The sequence below is a fragment of the Microtus oregoni genome, unplaced genomic scaffold (genome assembly GCF_018167655.1).
Source record: "Microtus oregoni isolate MIOR12 unplaced genomic scaffold, Mior012 000009F_ref0000495, whole genome shotgun sequence".
Lineage (NCBI taxonomy): Eukaryota > Metazoa > Chordata > Mammalia > Rodentia > Cricetidae > Microtus > Microtus oregoni.
Window position 1 is genome coordinate 30959231 of NW_024543068.1, and position 16685 is coordinate 30975915.

A 16685-nucleotide genomic window follows, 5' to 3' on the forward strand; every position below is an offset into this window, starting at 1 on the left:
GGCTGATGAGACGCCAAGGACAATGGCACGGGGTTTTGATCCTACTTAATGTGCTGGCTTTGTGGGAGCCTAGCCAGTTTGGATGTTCACCTTCCTAGATATGGACGGAGGGGGGAGGACCTAGGAGTTACCACAGGGCAGGGTACCCGGACTGCTCTGTGGACTGGAGAGGGAGGGGGAGATGAGTGGGGGGAGGGGGAGAAGGGTGGGAGGAGGGGGAGAAGGGTGGGAGGAGGGGGAGGGAAATGGGAGGCTGGGAGGAGGTGGAAACTTGTTTTTTGTTTATGTTTTTTTTTCTTTTCTCAATAAAAAAAAAAGGAAAAAAAATACAGTTCTTGTGTGATTATTTTGGATCTGTGTGGCCGGGAAACAGAAGAGCAGCCTCTGCCTACAGTTGTGGTTTGAATAGGAATGGCCCCCATACACGTGTGTATGAATGCTTGGCCAATAGGGAATGGCACTATTAAGAGGTGTGGCCTTATTGGAGTAGGTATGTTCTCATTGGAGGAAGTGTGTCACTGTGGGTGCGGCTTTGCAGTCTCCTACATGCTCAAGCTATGCCCAGTACACAGTTTTTCCTTCTGCTCCCTGGGGATCAAGACATAGGACTCTCAAAGTCTTCTCTAGCACCATGTCTCGCATGCTGCTAAGCATCCTGTCATGATGATAATAGACTAAATGTCTGAAACTGTAAGCTAGTCCCAGTTGAATGTTTTTCTTTATAACAGTTAACCTGAGCTCATGGGATCTCACTGACTCTGGAATGTCAGAGAGCAAGCACGGGACCAAACTAGGCCCTCTGCATGTGTGTGACAGTTGAGTAGCTTGGTCTGTTTATGGGGCTCCTAGCAATGGGATCAAGAGCTTTCCCTGGCACTTGAGTTGACTTCTGGGAACCCACTCTCCAAACTGGGTTGCCTTGCCCAACCCTGATGCAGGGGGAGGAGCTTGGTCATGCTTCAACTTGATATGCCAGGCTGTGTTGACTCCCATGGGAGGCCTGCCCCTTTCTGAATGGAGGGGGGAGTGGATGGGATGGGGAAAGGAAATGGGAGGAAAGAAGGGAAGGATCTGTACGTAAAATAAATGAAAAAAATTATAAAAATATAATTTGCCAAAGGAAATGGGTTGCTGTGGTCATAGTGTGTGTCTCTTCAGAGCAATAGAAACGCTAGGACACCATTCATTCATAAAAAGATGAAATATTGTAATTTAAATAGAGTGAATTGATTTGGTTATCAGTATGTCAAATGGAATAAACCAGACACAAAAACATGAGTAAGATCACATATATGGAACCTGAAATAATTCACCTCATAGAAATTGAGAATATAATGGAATTTGGGAAAGGGGAAGACATAATGATGAAATATCAATCAATGGGTAGAAAGTTATAGTTAGCTGGTTGAAATGCATTCTGGTACTCTATGTGCAATCTGGTGTCTTTAGATCATGTGGTACATATTTCAGGAAAACCGAAAGATCCCCAGTACTTGGGGTGGCATAGACAGGATGAGTGTCAGGTTTTGGAACAGCCTGGACCACATAATGAGATTCTGTCTCCAAATGAGCAAGCAAAAAAGAGGTAGAACAGAAGAAGTGAAGGTGGCGAGGATTAGGCTGGTGTGGGTAGCCTGCTTGCTACTGGGGCCATGGTGACATCCAACCAGGGATGCTGCCAGAGCCATGTCTGTGTGTGTGGTCCAACTACAGTCGTGGTCTGTGTTTACCAGACCATGTTGGCCCATGTTGCCTCCAGAGATGGCAAGGATGTCATGTCTGGGCTTCCACCTGTGGCCATGTAGGTGTCTGAGGGCTATGCTACCACAGGGGACATACCAACATAAGTGGCTGGCACTGCCACCCGATACCCTGATGACATTTGGGGCTGAGCTTCAGCTAAGGCCCATATCCAGGTCCATGGCCCTACTGCAGCCAGGATCTGAGTTGATGTCCTAGGCTCCTGTTACCACCAAAAACAGTGGGGATGTTTGGGGTCTGGCCTGCCACTTGAGGCCGTGTTGGTTTCCAAGAACCACGCTGCAGCTGTGCCATACTGATCTGAGTGGCCTGCTCTGCCATATGGACATGGTGATTCCCAGGCCTGAGCTGCTGCTGAAGACCTTGTCTGGGTCTGTGGTCCTATTGTAGCCCAGGTCTGTGTTGACGTCCACGGCCCATGTTGCACCAACGTCTACACATAAGTGCAGGGGCTGGGCCTTGTTGGTGTCCGAGGGCCATGCAGCCACCAGAGCAAAGATGATCCGAGTGACCTGTGCTGCTGCACAGGGGCCATGGTGTCACCAGGTCTGAGCTGCTGCTGAGGGCCATGTCTGTGTCCATGGCCCTACAGCAACCAGAATCTGAGTTGCTTATCTGTGCCTCCTGTTGCAGCCGGGGGCCATGTGGTTTCCTGGAATCTGGTCAGTCAATGAGATGATGGTATCTGAAGGCCTGCTGCAGCCAGGATCATACAATCTGTGTGGCCTGTGCTGCTACTTGAGGTCGTGGTGACGTCTGGGGCAGAGCGGCAGTCAAGGGCCTTGTCTGGGTCTGTGGCTCTACTGTAGCCAGGGTCTGTTGATATCTATGGATCCTGTTACCATCGAAGGCCATGAGAATACCAGGTTCTGGGCCACAGCCTGTGGCCTTGTTGATATCTGAGGGTCATGCCGCTGCCAGAGTCATGCTAATCTGAGTAGCCATGGGCTTGGGAGAACTGGCCCTCTTGGCATGGACATAAGAAAGCTGACTCTGCCCCTTACTTGAGGGGGCAGCCCCGGTGGCCAGGATTGAATAGCTCAGCTACCACCTGGGCTCACAGCCAGGCCTTGGGTTGGCCCATCCCAGCATCTACCCCATCTACGATCTGCTGGAGCATGTGAAGGGACTGGTCCAGTGGAACAATACCCACAGGATCACCATGGAGATATCCAAGAGGGGTTTCAGTGAAGTCCAGTGATAATGGTATGACAGAAACCAGGGCCCATGAACCAGATCAATGACTCATTGCAATGAACATTTGCAGGTAAAGCTGTCTGGACAAAAGGGGAGACCGTGTGATGCGCTGTGGCTCCCAACACCACTAAGATGAATGAAGACGTGTTGGAGAGGCAGGAAAAGACAGAAGAGCAAAGAAGGTTTTTTTATTTTTGGTTGTTATTGTTTGGTTTTAATTTTTAAAAAAATTTATTTTGGAGGGGATGCTGCAAGGGCAGATATGGGGGTACTTGGAAATGAGTGAAATTGGGGTGCATGATGTAAAATCCCAAAATAATCAATAAAGAAATGTTATATAAAAGAAAAAATAATAGGGGCTGGAGAGATGGCTCAGTGGTTAAGAGCACTGACTGCTCTTCCAGAGGACCCGGGTTCAATTCCCAGCACCCACATGGCAGCTCACAACTGTCTGAAGATCAGTTCCAGGGGATCTGACACTTCACACCAATGCACATAAAATAAAGTTAAATAAACCATAAAAATATTTAAAAAAAAGAAAAAATAATAATGTGTCCATTAAGGAGAAAAGGAATAAGGAAAGAGTAACCTTTTCCACTGCCTTTCTTTTCCATGATCTATCAGGGTAATCAAATGATTGCTTTGTGACTTTGAAATGCTTCCTTTGTAGAATCCCAGAAAGTAAAGGAAAGAACTGAAGGAACATCAGGATTGGTAAATCACCCACAACTCCAGTAGCAATCACCAAGAGCAGCTAAGGTATATAGATTTGAAAGAGAGCCTAACAAATCTCAGTTAAGCTTGGCATCACTAGAAGTGGGACTGCCAGGTGTATGTGCTTCATGAACTTATTTGCCGTCTTTTTAGACTTCCTAAAATGCATGAGTTGGCAAAATTAAAAAAAAGCAACAACAAAATTCAACTAAAACACCCAAATTTAAATTTATAGAAAATCTGAACAAGACGTTAATACAAAAAAAGCGCGTAGCCTAATTCAAGTACTTGGGTAATCAACTGCACAATCATCTGTTTGATGTGGGATTCCCCTCTGTATGCTGTGAATATGTTTTATTACCATTGGTTAATAAAGAAGCTGCTTTGACATATGGCAGGGCTGAATATAACCAGGTTGGAAGAGATATATTGAGTAGGTAGAATCAAGGAGACGCCATGTAGCTGCCAAAGGAGAAAGATGTTTATCTTTACTAACTAAAGAGAGTCTCGTTTACTTATCTGTCATAGCATGCGCTCTCTGGGTTTTTTGTAAAGGTGTGGTGAGTAAAGGTAGGATTAGTGGTATTTGAGGGGTGCAGTAAAGACACTGCCAAAACAGCTGCTCAACTGGGGATAACAGAGAAAAAATATTCAGAGGCGTCTGGAAGAGTCCAGAGCCAGAATATTTGTTTACACTGTGAAGATGTGTTTTTGCCAAGGCACCTTTTGATTGGTTTAATAAAAGAGCTGGGTGTCCAATAACTAGGCAGGAAGAGGTTAGGCAGGGACAGAGAGGACTCTGGGAAGAAGAAAGCCAGTTGCAGAGGAGGCGGGATTGTAGTGCTGAGATGCCAGGGAGGCACTGAAGAGGTCGGACATACGGTTCAGAGTAGAGGTGACCAAGACACATGGAAGTAGATTAATAAAAGCAGGTTAAGTAATAAGAGCTAGGGGGACAAACCTAAGCTAATGGCCAAGTTTTCATAATTAACAATAAGCCTCTGTGTTGTTATTTATGAGCTAACAGCCTAAATAAAGGTCAAACTACAAGAGCAGAAAAAAAATAGAAACAATTAAAAATAAAAAAAAAAAAAGAAAAAACCAGACTGGACATGGCCAGGCTAGGGAGGCAGAGAAGAGAGACTAGCAGGAATAGCAAGAGATACACACCAAGCACAGCGAGAGGGAATAGAGAGAATACTGTGTTAGAGTGCTGATGAGTAGCTGTGGGGCAGGGAAAGCTGGTTTTTATCTAACTGCCAGAAATCCTCCTCTAGTCCACCTGAGTAAAGCCAAGACTGTCATTTCTGGACATAGGCACTGCTTTGTGAAGTCTGGGGAACTGGAGTTTCCTTTGGACTTAACATTAACAAAATGTAGTTAATAGTTGAAGCTGGGTGATAGGAACACAAGACGCTTCGTTTTTATTAAAAGCTAATAAAAAGCCTGGGTATCAAAGCTCAGTTGAACTGATATAGAAGTCTCTGTCATCACAGCTCCTGGTTTTATTCCTGGCCTTGCTTTTTAGTTTGGTCACGGCAAAGTTTCTAGTCATCCTATGATTCCAGACTTGTGTAATCCATCCATCACAATCTTTTACACAAACACCGCCCTGACTCATAACTGCCCCAAGACAAGAGACCCGTCTGTAGTTTTACAAAAGAATCCAAGAACAGTGACATTCGGTTAGAGCAGCACATACCTCTGTCCCTCTGAGTGAGCAAGTGGAGCAGTGGATATGAGCTCTCTCTTCATTTTCACAGGACTGTAGGATATGGCTTTTGTTGCTCTTTACACCTTCCTCCATGACTTGCACATAACGAGGTTGGCAGATTCTACAATGCTTCCCGAGTACTGTGAAAGTTCTCTGTGCCTATCTTTTCATTTGCAAAGCAGAATTTAGGAAGCAATCACTTAACCAAGAAATCTCAATAGCAATATTTTGATATGTGCTCCCCTTCAAATACAAATCATATATTTTATTTCATGGGCAATTTAAATAATCCAGGCTATATTAGTTAGCTCCAACTTCAACTGTGAATTGCTCTCATCAAGAACGCAGTTGAGCTGGAGCGATGGCTCGGTGGTTAAGAGTGCTGACGGCTCTTGCAGAGGGCCTAAATTTGCTTCCCAGCACCCACATCAAGAGGGCCATAACCACTTAGAACTCTAGCTTTAAGAGACGACACCTGCACACACAGGAACACACACACTCACACACTTCAGTAATAATAATTTTTTTTTTTTTGGTTTTTTCGAGACAGGGTTTCTCTGTGGCTTTGGAGCCTGTCCTGGAACTAGCTCTTGTAGACCAGGCTGGTCTCGAACTCACAGAGATCCGCCTGCCTCTGCCTCCCAAGTGCTGGGATTAAAGGCGTGTGCCACCACCGCCCGGCTAATAATAATTTTTTAATGAACTCAGCTGACAGTCACCTGACATTCTCATGGGCAATTCTGGTTGAGAGCAACTGGGGCCCGTTTATATGCCAACACTGTGATCTGCTTCAGCTACATTCCGATTTTCACTATCCTGTTAGAGTTGGCTCACCCTGGATAAGCGAAAGTACTGTGCCTGCTTCCAGCAAATTACTCAGCAAATTCAAGGCCCGAGCTCCCTTGCTATGTGCTCTTCAGTTCTATACAGCCCACCATGTAGTCTTTCAGAAAGGTTTTACCACATAAAATAATTACCACTGAGAAATCTTTTTTCTCCTCATGATTTTATATCCACTGCTTCATACATTATTTAAAATGATACAAAAATCTCAAGTCAAACAATGTATAAGCAGGTTTCTACCTTTACTGCACACAAGATAACACATGTGCACATATGCGAATACATGTGCAAACATACACGTATGCTCGCACATATCCTTTTCTGTACGGCACACAAGCTAACACGAGTGTACACACACAATTTTCTTACCACACATACACTACATGGCAACACACACAAATTTTAAGAACTAAATCTAAGACTGGCACAAGTTGGAAGGCAAGAGACGCTCACCCTAACCCACTCCCAAGTGTAGTCAGATTAACAAAATTACTTCTTCCCCTTTAAGTGATAGTTTGGGGCATGTTGATTAAAGAAATATTCCCTTTATTCTGGCCCCCTTTCTTTGATTTCTCAAAGGGTACAGGATTTAAGAAGAGAATCCTCCTTCTCTACCATGACATTCTATAGATAATATAGCTGATTTCATTTGACGTCATCCATTGTTTGCCAGTTGTGGGTAATTTCTTTTCTAAAAGCCAGTGACCTTTTCCTCAAGTCCAACCACTCAGGGCCCAGAGGCCACATTTAAATTCCACCACACATTAGTGATAAGTGTTACTACTAATTTTCTTTCATATAATAATACCTAATTTTTAAAAATTGTAAAAAAGTTCATAAGAGAGAATCTGGAACACTGCCTATACACAAAAGAGGTAGAAATATGTTTTATTAGCATGTTCAAAGTAGTAAAAACTTTTAGCATCTTAACCCTCACAACAGCCCTGTGAGGTAGGTAAGTTATTGTACAATAAGCTAATGACCCAAATAAAGTGCAATTCCCTGAAGAATCTGCATTAAGAATAACTCAGTCATTAATAATGTAACCATACCATTTATGTATGCAGACGCTAGTATCTGTGTTTTTTATAGTTTGACTCATGCAGTACGTTACTAGGAAAGCTTGCTATAAGTTAAATCCCATTTACCGTAGTTAAGGGAACTATTTAAATAAACGCTGGGTGATTTTTTTTTAAAAAATGCCACTTATTCTTCTATTAAAAACAATTTCCATAATATTTACTCAAAGTGAGACAGTGATAGCAAGATTTCACCCATATTTATCATCCTTACAGGAAACTATCTCAAGATGGCACCACAGTAATGCAAGATTTATAATGAAACCTTAGCAGTTTGGTATTTGGCAGTGAACTCTGTTGTCACGTAAAGTCTTCAGATATACTGCCCCAATATAAAAAACAATGTTATTTTATTGTAAACACTAAAATTAGTGATAGTTCGTCAAGTATTCTTCCTTGAAAATAGCTTCCCTTTAAACTGTAAAAAGATGAGTGACTTTAGGTTACTTATAACAAAACATGTATTCTGCTGACTATAAAAGGCTGTGAATTTGCATCCGTGGCATTACACAAACCCAAGCCTCCTGATGGAATGATCAGGAACGAGATGTTACTTTAATTTTTTTTAAATATTTTTTCCTCTGTGATAATAAAAACTGAACATTTCCTCCTAAGTACATAAACACATTTCTATGTTAGTCCAACACTAATATCCAGTTATAGCCACTAATATCCAGCCTAATGTTTTTTTATAGTTGCCTTGTCTGCAAAATAACTTAGTGTAATTTTCATTACATTTAACGATAAGACATTTAGGATTGTTATGTATCTGTAATGCTCACATTAACTTAAGTCAGAGGCTAACTTAGTGCTTGAAATGCCTGGTGGACACACACTTCAGCAACTTACATCTACAAAACATTTTCATATGTGTTTTTAAATTACCACAAGGAAATCAGCAAAGGTAAAACAAACTAAGCAATAGGTAAAATAAGCCATCCATAAGCCGTACATTCAAATCCTATTAAATTCAATAGTGCACTTTGGAGGTAAGGCAAAGGAATACAGCCAGATAAACAGAACTCTGACTTTTACCCTCGGATTTACCCAGATATCTAAAAAGGAAAATATAGAATTGAAATGACAAAGTGTTTTCTTGGATTTAAGGTTAGAACTGTAAAAACTGTTGAGGTATATATAAATAAAAATTACAAAGGCCACAAGATATATTTTATTTGAACATAACATATGCTTATATAAAAATAACCCAGAAAATACTTAAAAATACATTTTGCATAGATCTTCCATATAAAACATTTACCTGGGGCAAAACAATGAAAAATACATCTCTGAAACTAGTATAGTTGAACTGTTTCCTTGGATACCAAGTATATACAGAACAAGAGCCCTTCACCTAGGGAGCATGGGCAGGCGGGAAAACAATTTAATTCAGCATCAGTCTATATTTATTTCTCTGTTGCTCGAATATAAACCAATGATGACAAGAGGAGAAACTCTGGGGGTTTATTTAACAAAATTAAATTCACATTTCTGAGGCCATCATAGTGCATCCAATGTCCATCAATCTGGAAAGCTGCAGAATAATGATGTTCCTCTTTGTTAAATAAAGTGGCACCTTCCAGCAAATATCTGCAAATTATATGACAATGTATCAAAAAAGATCAGATTTAATTTTTATGGCAAACAGTCCTTCAAGTTTTTTTTTTAAAATTGTTTGCTTTTACAGGTACATACAATTATTTCTGCTTTATCAATAAGACAACTGATAAATGTTACAGACCTGGTAAAGGCGGGACTAGGTGTGGAAACAGGCCTGCTCTATAGTCAAGGCTCTAGTCATTATGCATGCTGCTAGTAACTGACTTTCTCATAGTGGACTCTGATCCCAGTCAAATCCAGAACCAGGGTCTCAGTGTGTAGCTGACTGGTCCAGAACTCCCTCTATACAAGAGGTCAGCCTCCAATTCACAGGATCCTCCTGTCGTAGAGTTTAGAGTACTGGGTTACAGGCATGTGCCACCATGTTCAGCTGACAGTATCTTCTTAATGACTAGTGGAAAACATGGTGGACTAATTTTTTTCTATTTTCATAAGACAAGCAAATAAACAAACAAAAACTACCTACTTGTGATCAGATAAATCCAAGTAATAGGGTACATATGCCAGATCTTCAGGTTTCCAATGCTGCATATTTAATACAACAAAAGGGGGTGCCCCGTGGCAGAAAACTCGTTGGGAAAATTCTCTTAAGCCACCACACCTAAAATGAAAATTAGGCATGAATATAACCATAATGGTACAAACAGCTTTTCAACACTTCTGAACTGTGTTTAATCTTCTGGTAAGCATAGTTATTCTATTATAATGGGTAATGGTATGAGTATTTTATTACCTGATTTTCCTAGTCCTGGAGGTTTTCAGAGTCAATTTGTTATACTAGAAGTGATGCTTTAAAAACTCTTTAAAAAGTCAATTGTTTATATTAAGAGTTATAAAAGTATAAATCTGTTGAACCATTGCAATAGTTTTTACTTATCCATAAAGTTTTCTCTTCAAGGTGGTTTCAATGACTGAGGGAAAAACCTGCCTCCTTTTTAGGTTTAGGATCTTCTATTGACATGGATTCTCTTTTTTTAGTATTAGTAAGTACTAATCAAAATATAACTTTACAGTAAAATCTCGATTAACTGGAATGTTCAGGACACAGTCTTCTGGCTGACAAACATAATTAACTATAGTAAGTTAACCAGAAAATCATTTGTTTCTCTACTCATTGATAAGGAATGCAGGTAGGTTCCTTTTTTAAATTTTTTTATTTGATCTTAAAAATAATTTATGTATTTTTTAAATATTTATTTATTTATTTATTATGTATACAATATTCTGTCTGTGTGTGTGTCTGCAGGCCAGAAGAGGGCACCAAACCTCATTACAGATGGTTGTGAGCCACTATGTGGTTGCTGGGAATTGAACTCAGGACCTTTGGAAGAGCAGGCAATGCTCTTAACCTCTGAGCCATCTCTCCAGCCCCAATTTATGTATTTTTTTATCTTTCATTACTTTATGATGGTTTATAAGACCATTCTTCTAAATATTAACTCCTAATGCATAAAATAATATGGACACAGAAATTGCTAAATGATTGGGATAAATATTTATGCCTCTTTGACTTTTTTTAAACTGTATTAAATTTTTTGGTTTTTATTTACCTTTCTCCTAAATAAGGATTGCAGCAAAAAGTCCATTTAATTGAGTGCCCTGATTAGCCAGGTTCCGGTTAACCAAGGTTTTATTGTGCCTACTCAGCAATGAGGAAAAAAAGAACAGGTGTTTACTTTGTATTCATCAATGGGCAATAGTACTATATTGTATATTTATATCTGGTAACAAACATAATATATGATAACATACTAAACTAGACTAGGAACACTGAAAAACAGGTTACATAAATGTTTATGTATTCTTGTTTTAGAAGTGTATCAACTTCAAAGAGCTTACCAGTTTAAATTTCTTTATAACACAATAGAAATACTTTCAAATGTCTATCACACACTCACCCACGCTCTTCACAAAGTTCAATCTTGGAACAGAATAACTCGTCCACAGCCAGTCTTATCAAGTTTCCATGTGGGATTTCTTGGGGAGGACTACAACAGGGGCGGAATGCAAACAAGAATGGCTTTAGCTGTTCAGCACACTATCAGAATACTACTACTACGTTTTAGAGGCTGATGCATTACAAACAGAACAAATGACATGAAACACACAACCTCTGAGATCTTTGGGTTTGTGGCTGTTTTCTTTAAGAGAGGATCTTAACTTTAGCCCAGGCTGGTTTGAAATTCACTCCATAGCCCAGGCTAGACTCAAGCTCACAATGATCTTTTGTCAACCCAATGCATGTTGGCATTAGTCATGCAAGAGCATACACACCTGACCAGGCTTGTGTTTTAGGCAGACACTACAGAAGCAGCTGAACTCAAGAAATACTGCATGGATAAGGTTTCCTGTGAACTGATCCTGATCTATACAGTTGTTGCTACTTTAACTTAAAAAAAAAAGTGTCTTGGCAGTTGAGTTCTGAGGAGTACAAAGTTGGATGCAGAATCCAGACAGCAGCTGATTAGAAGAGTAAACCCACTAACAATTGTGACTTGTAAATTTTGTTGTATCATCTGTTAGAAATGCTTGCTCTGCCAACTTCAGAGTCTGCTTTAAATATAAGATTATAAAATTTAAGCTTAGCCAGACAGGCGGTGGTGGTGCACGCCTTTAATCCCAGCACTTAGGCGGCAGAGGGGGGCAAATCTCTGTGAGTTTGAAGCCAGCCTGATCTATAAGAACTAGTTATAGGATAGGCTCCGAAGCTACAGAGAAACCCTGTCTTGAAAAACCAAAACAAACAAAAAACATAAGCCTAAAAAAGTTCCACAGTTCTATAATGAAAAAGAAATACAAAACAGTATTAACACAGAATTATAGTTATAAAACATTTACAGATTGACAAGATGGTAATTAAAAAAGCTAAATTTATGAAGCACTTCAGTCCATGCTGACAGAAAAAAACAAACTTCCCTTGGTGGGTTTCAACCCAGCTGCATCTTGTCAGCAACACAAGGAGAAGGCATATGCATATGTACAGTGTACATTTCCAACCTGTTACGCCGTTTTTCATGACTGGCCAAATTCACCTCTGAAAGTGTCTCACTCAGGCTTGTGGCCTCAGTCCTCTTCCCTACTGGTTCCCTGAGACTTTACTGTTTGCCGTCATTCCACCAGGCCTTCCCAGCTTGGCTTTCCCCACCATCATTCAGCACCTTGGAGGTCTGTGAATCTCTGAAAGCCAAAATCGCTCAGTTGCCCCCAGCACCATCTCTACTTAATGGTAAAGATTCTTAGTCTCATCTTCTCCAGAGAAGCCAAATTTGGAGTTTCTGCCTATAAATATTCTCTGGCCTTGCCACCAAAGAGTATTTTTAGTTTTCTTGTTTATATAGAACTAGCCTTCCTGACAGAGGACCATTCAAAAGATAAAACACTCCAAAACACTGAAGTTTTAACCTTTAAGAGGTTCAAACTTTGTCATAAACTTGGACCAAGAATGATTTACTTTGCATACTGGGTAATTTCTTTCTTGCTCCAAATAAGTTATCGGGTGGTTTTGTACATAGATGCATGCATTAAGCGAAGCTCACTAACAAATTAATGTGCCGGAACAGAGCACTTACTTTATACTAATGGTACGCTGCTGATCTTCCTGCACTCGGGTCGGGCAGCGCCAGTTAGAACAGTAACTCTCTTGAATGGTAGACATGAGATTTTCAAGATTTTTTGTAAAATTATCATGCTCATTCCCAAACAAATCGATTACTAATGAAGCTTTATGAACTTCAGATTTGTATTGCTGTTTTTCCATCTTGTCCCAAATCCAAAGCAGCTTCACAGTTGTAAAACTGTAGGTGTCCATTAAATAAAGAAAACAGTCTACAAACTCCCTGCCAAAATGGAGAGAGAGTTCCCTGGGGAAATTTTCATTTTCATTAAGAATGACATACAGTAACATCAAGAATCCATCTATGGTGCAGGTATTTTTCAGTCTGATTTCAACATAGAGGGGTGTACAGGATACTGCTTTGCGGCCAGCCTTGATAGTAAAAACTCCTCCCCAAGGAAGGACAGGCCTCCAAAATGATCGATCTTGGTTATAGTTATTTTTAATTGATGCTTTGATCTCCTCAAACAGTGTCTTCATCCTGCATTTTAAAAGTGCAAAATAAAATGTCATGGAAGGAGATATCTTTAAATGAAAATACTACTTACAGGGTCAAATTAAATTGTTAGTTGGCAGCCCAGTATGAAAATAACAACAATAATTTGATGCATTTGCACGGGTGGGGTGCGGGTAATATGCATGGTCTCTGTAAAGATCACTGAAGAAGCCAAAACCTGGGGCAGCAAGATGGGATCACTCAAGCCTGGAGACCTGAGTTTAATCCCGGGAACCACAGAGGGTGGAAAGAGAGAACTGACTTCACAAAGTTGCCCTCTGATCTCCACACACATGCTATGCATGAACACACGCACACGTGTGCGCACAAACACACGCACACACGGAGTTAAGTGTTAGGTGCTGTGCTCTTATAATCCCAGTGCTGGGAGGAGACTGGAGACTCTCTGGTGGGTGCTGGCCAGTCTGCCAAGCACACTATGCAAATTTCAGGCCAGTGAGAAATCCTGTCTCAAAAGAAGAGGAGCCTAAGGAATGACACTTAAGGTTGTGTCCTGTCTACTACACACACACACACACACACACACACACACACACACACCTACCTTTTTATTTAAAAGAAATGAGCTTTGATACCTAGGCTTTTTATTACTTTTTAATAGATATGGGGGCTGTAGAGATGGCTTAGTGGTTAAGAACACTTGCTGTTCTTGCAGAGGACTTAACTTTGGTTTTCAGCACCCACACAGAGGCTTACAATTGCCTGAAACTCCAGTTCCAGGGAGTGCAGTGCCATCTTCTGGCCTCTATGAACACATGACATTTATACTGTATATATACACATATACAGACAATACATTTAAATACATAAAATTAGATCAATCTTTAAAAAAACAAAACAAAACCAAGCCAAATCCCCTTTTTTTACAGTATAGAATGACCATCTGATGGGCCTTTGTATTAATTATATTGGGTTCTATCTGTGGTATAAGAAAACCTTGTAATAAATCCTAAATGAAAATAAAGCTATTAAAAGATACAAATTTAAGAATGGCTTATCACTTTGTAACATTAACATGACAACAGGAACCAAAGAAACATTACATTTAATTGGCTTATTCTTAATGTAATCCTCTTTCTACCTTCCCAATTACAAGTTGTGCTCCAGTTCCTGGTTAACACAGGCAGTTTCACTTAAGAAACCAAAATGACACCTCATATATTTTCAAGTACAAAAGAGTCATGTGTTGGTTTCTATATTAGTAAATATAAATATCTACTGCAAAGTGTATCTGTACTACCAAACAACCATAAGGACCTGCTGCTCTACGTGCTGGTTAGTCTCACATTTGACTTTGAAAAAAAAAAAAAAAACCTCCCCCCAAAGCCCAAGGGAACATAGCACTTAACAGCAGCACAGCTATTATTTCTATTCTCTTGGGATATTCATTTTTGCAACCTAGAATTCTGCCCGTCGTCATGTTAACTGCAGAGGCCGTGCTATGAGATTCTCAGAACTTGCTGAAACTGTTTTGCGAAAGTTGCTTCACTTTAGGTGGGAAAAGTAACTACAAATTACAACATTGCCTTCTAACTTGTCACTTTTACAGAAAAGTTGAAGCAAAGGGGATATAGCTGAACAATAAACACAGGAAGACATGGCTAAAGTCAGACTCTCCCTCTCTTTTCCAAGACAGGGCTTTCCTGTGTAGCGCTGGCTGTCCTGGTACTCCCTCTGTAGACCAGGCTGGCACAGAACTCAGAGACCCTCCTGCCTCTGCCTCCCGAGTGCTGGGGTTAAGGCGAACACCACCAGTGTCTTATTTTGGTCACCCTTTTCTTTTCAAATATCACATCCTCCTAAACACACTGATAAATCTAAGTTTTATGTTCAAAATTAAGTTCAAAATCATTCTGTGCTACTAGCAAATTCTGTCGTGCATTAAACACGTACACTGCTTTCCACTTGAGATCTGATACTGCATTCTAAATTACTTGGTACTATATTTAGTTTGAAATACGCGTGTTTATATATAGTATGTTAACACACGGGCTCTCACTCATCAATTACTCTGAAATAGCAGACAGTGGCAAATGTGATGCCAAGGAAACAAACACATTTCTTAATATATATAAAATGATCAGTTTCATTTAGAGTTTAAAAAAAAATCCTTGGGCATTAAAGCATTTTTAAAACGAGAAACACTTTTCATGATCTTCATTTTATCTCTGGAATTTTAAAGAATTTTGTCGCAAGGTTTTGGAGCTTGAGTTCAGATTCCTAAATAATATACTGGAAAGGAAGAATGGCTCCCTAGTGTTTCTGTTCAAGCGATCTCTTGGATGTGATCAAATGAAGAGTGACCACAGGTCTGCAAAGCAATAATTATTATGTGCAACGCCCAGACTGCATGGATATATAGGGCACGAACCTATCTTTAAGGGAACCCTGGAAGATCTTGAGCACGCTTAAAATCCCAGCAATAAACTGGTCAGTTGATGTAAAACTTGAAAAAACGGGAGCGGGGGGGGGGGGGGGAGAGCTGGCTGCAAAGAGCTTTACTGAAATAGCCTTGAGTTTCTGGCACGGAGTCACTGGAGGATGTGTTCGCTGGCTCTTACCTGCCCCAGCTCCCTCAGTTGCATTGAGCCTGGGAAACTCCCCAACCGCAATTTCTCCATCAACCTGACCCCTTTCCCGCGCTGTCATGCCCAGGGGTCACAGGGTGTTCCCCGGACGACTGGACCACCTGTCGCGGGAATCGAACACCGCACAACCAAGGGTAGCCGGACTCGCAATCCGCCCGGGGAGAGGGGGAGGGGTCCACGCCCGCGCGGCCACGCCCACCCTCCCGCCGCGGCGGCCAGGCCTCCGGGGCCGCGGGCGGCTCCTCCGTGCCTACCTCCCGCGGGACCGAAGACCGCCGGTGCCGCCGCACCCGTCGCCGCCGCCGCTCGCTCATGGAGAGCCCGGGCCGCCGCCGCCGCGGCCGCCGCATCTACCAGCCCCTCCGGCTGCCTCGGCCGCCCCCGGCGAGCGTGCGGGGCTCCGGCACGGCCTCCATCGCGCCCGCTGCGGCGGCAGCCACCGCAGCCGCAGCGCCCAGCCCCACCCGAGCGGCCCACGCAGCCGGGACCGCGGGGCGCGGCTCGGCGCGTCGCTTGTTACGGAGCAGGATTCCGCCGGCCGCCCCCTCCCCCCCGGCCGGGCCAGGCCAGCCGCTGGCCGCGCTGCTGCGCACGCGCGAAGGCCCCGCCCGGCGTGCGCGTGTCGGCTGTGTGTACAGCCTTCGGACTCGTCCAATCAGAGCCGGGATCGGGCATAGGAGGGCGGGCTCTCGCGGAGAGGGGCGGAGTCTCGCGTGACAGAGTGGGTGGGGCAGCCGGAAATGGGCTGGGTTTTCCCTAAGAAGGCTGCCTGGGCTGGAGAGCCTTGGCCTTTTGACTTTAGTGCCATTTTTAGTCTTGATTTTTAGTCTTGATTTTTAGGTCTCTGGAATCCCTAACTCATAAAGCGAAAACCTTTTTTTTTTCTCAGTATATTATGACTATGTGAGATACTTATTTAAATATCTACATGAAAAAGTTGAATTGATATCTTAAATACTGTTTAAGATTAGCCACAATGCTGTTTCTGTTTCTGTTTTGCTTAGTGGTTGGGTTGTTATTTTTCTTTTTTGAGACAGGG

General features: G+C 42.0%; 1 protein-coding gene across 2 annotated transcripts; it reads right to left on the reverse strand.

The window, feature by feature from the left end:
• Positions 1-7098: 7098 nt before the first annotated feature.
• CUNH14orf28 (chromosome unknown C14orf28 homolog) lies at positions 7099-16191 on the reverse strand. Of its 2 annotated transcripts, none has more exons than XM_041657913.1 (5): positions 15901-16191; positions 12498-13022; positions 10827-10916; positions 9395-9529; positions 7099-8898 (listed from the first exon to the last, which is right to left on the reverse strand). In XM_041657913.1, the coding sequence occupies exons 2-5, from the start codon at positions 13019-13021 to the stop codon at positions 8715-8717; spliced, it is 933 nt and encodes a 310-aa protein (XP_041513847.1). In that variant the 5' UTR covers position 13022; positions 15901-16191; the 3' UTR covers positions 7099-8714. The 2 variants fall into 2 exon arrangements, with proteins under 2 accessions (XP_041513847.1, XP_041513848.1); XM_041657914.1 differs by lacking the exon at positions 7099-8898 and adding an exon at positions 8988-9247.
• Positions 16192-16685: the final 494 nt, after the last annotated feature.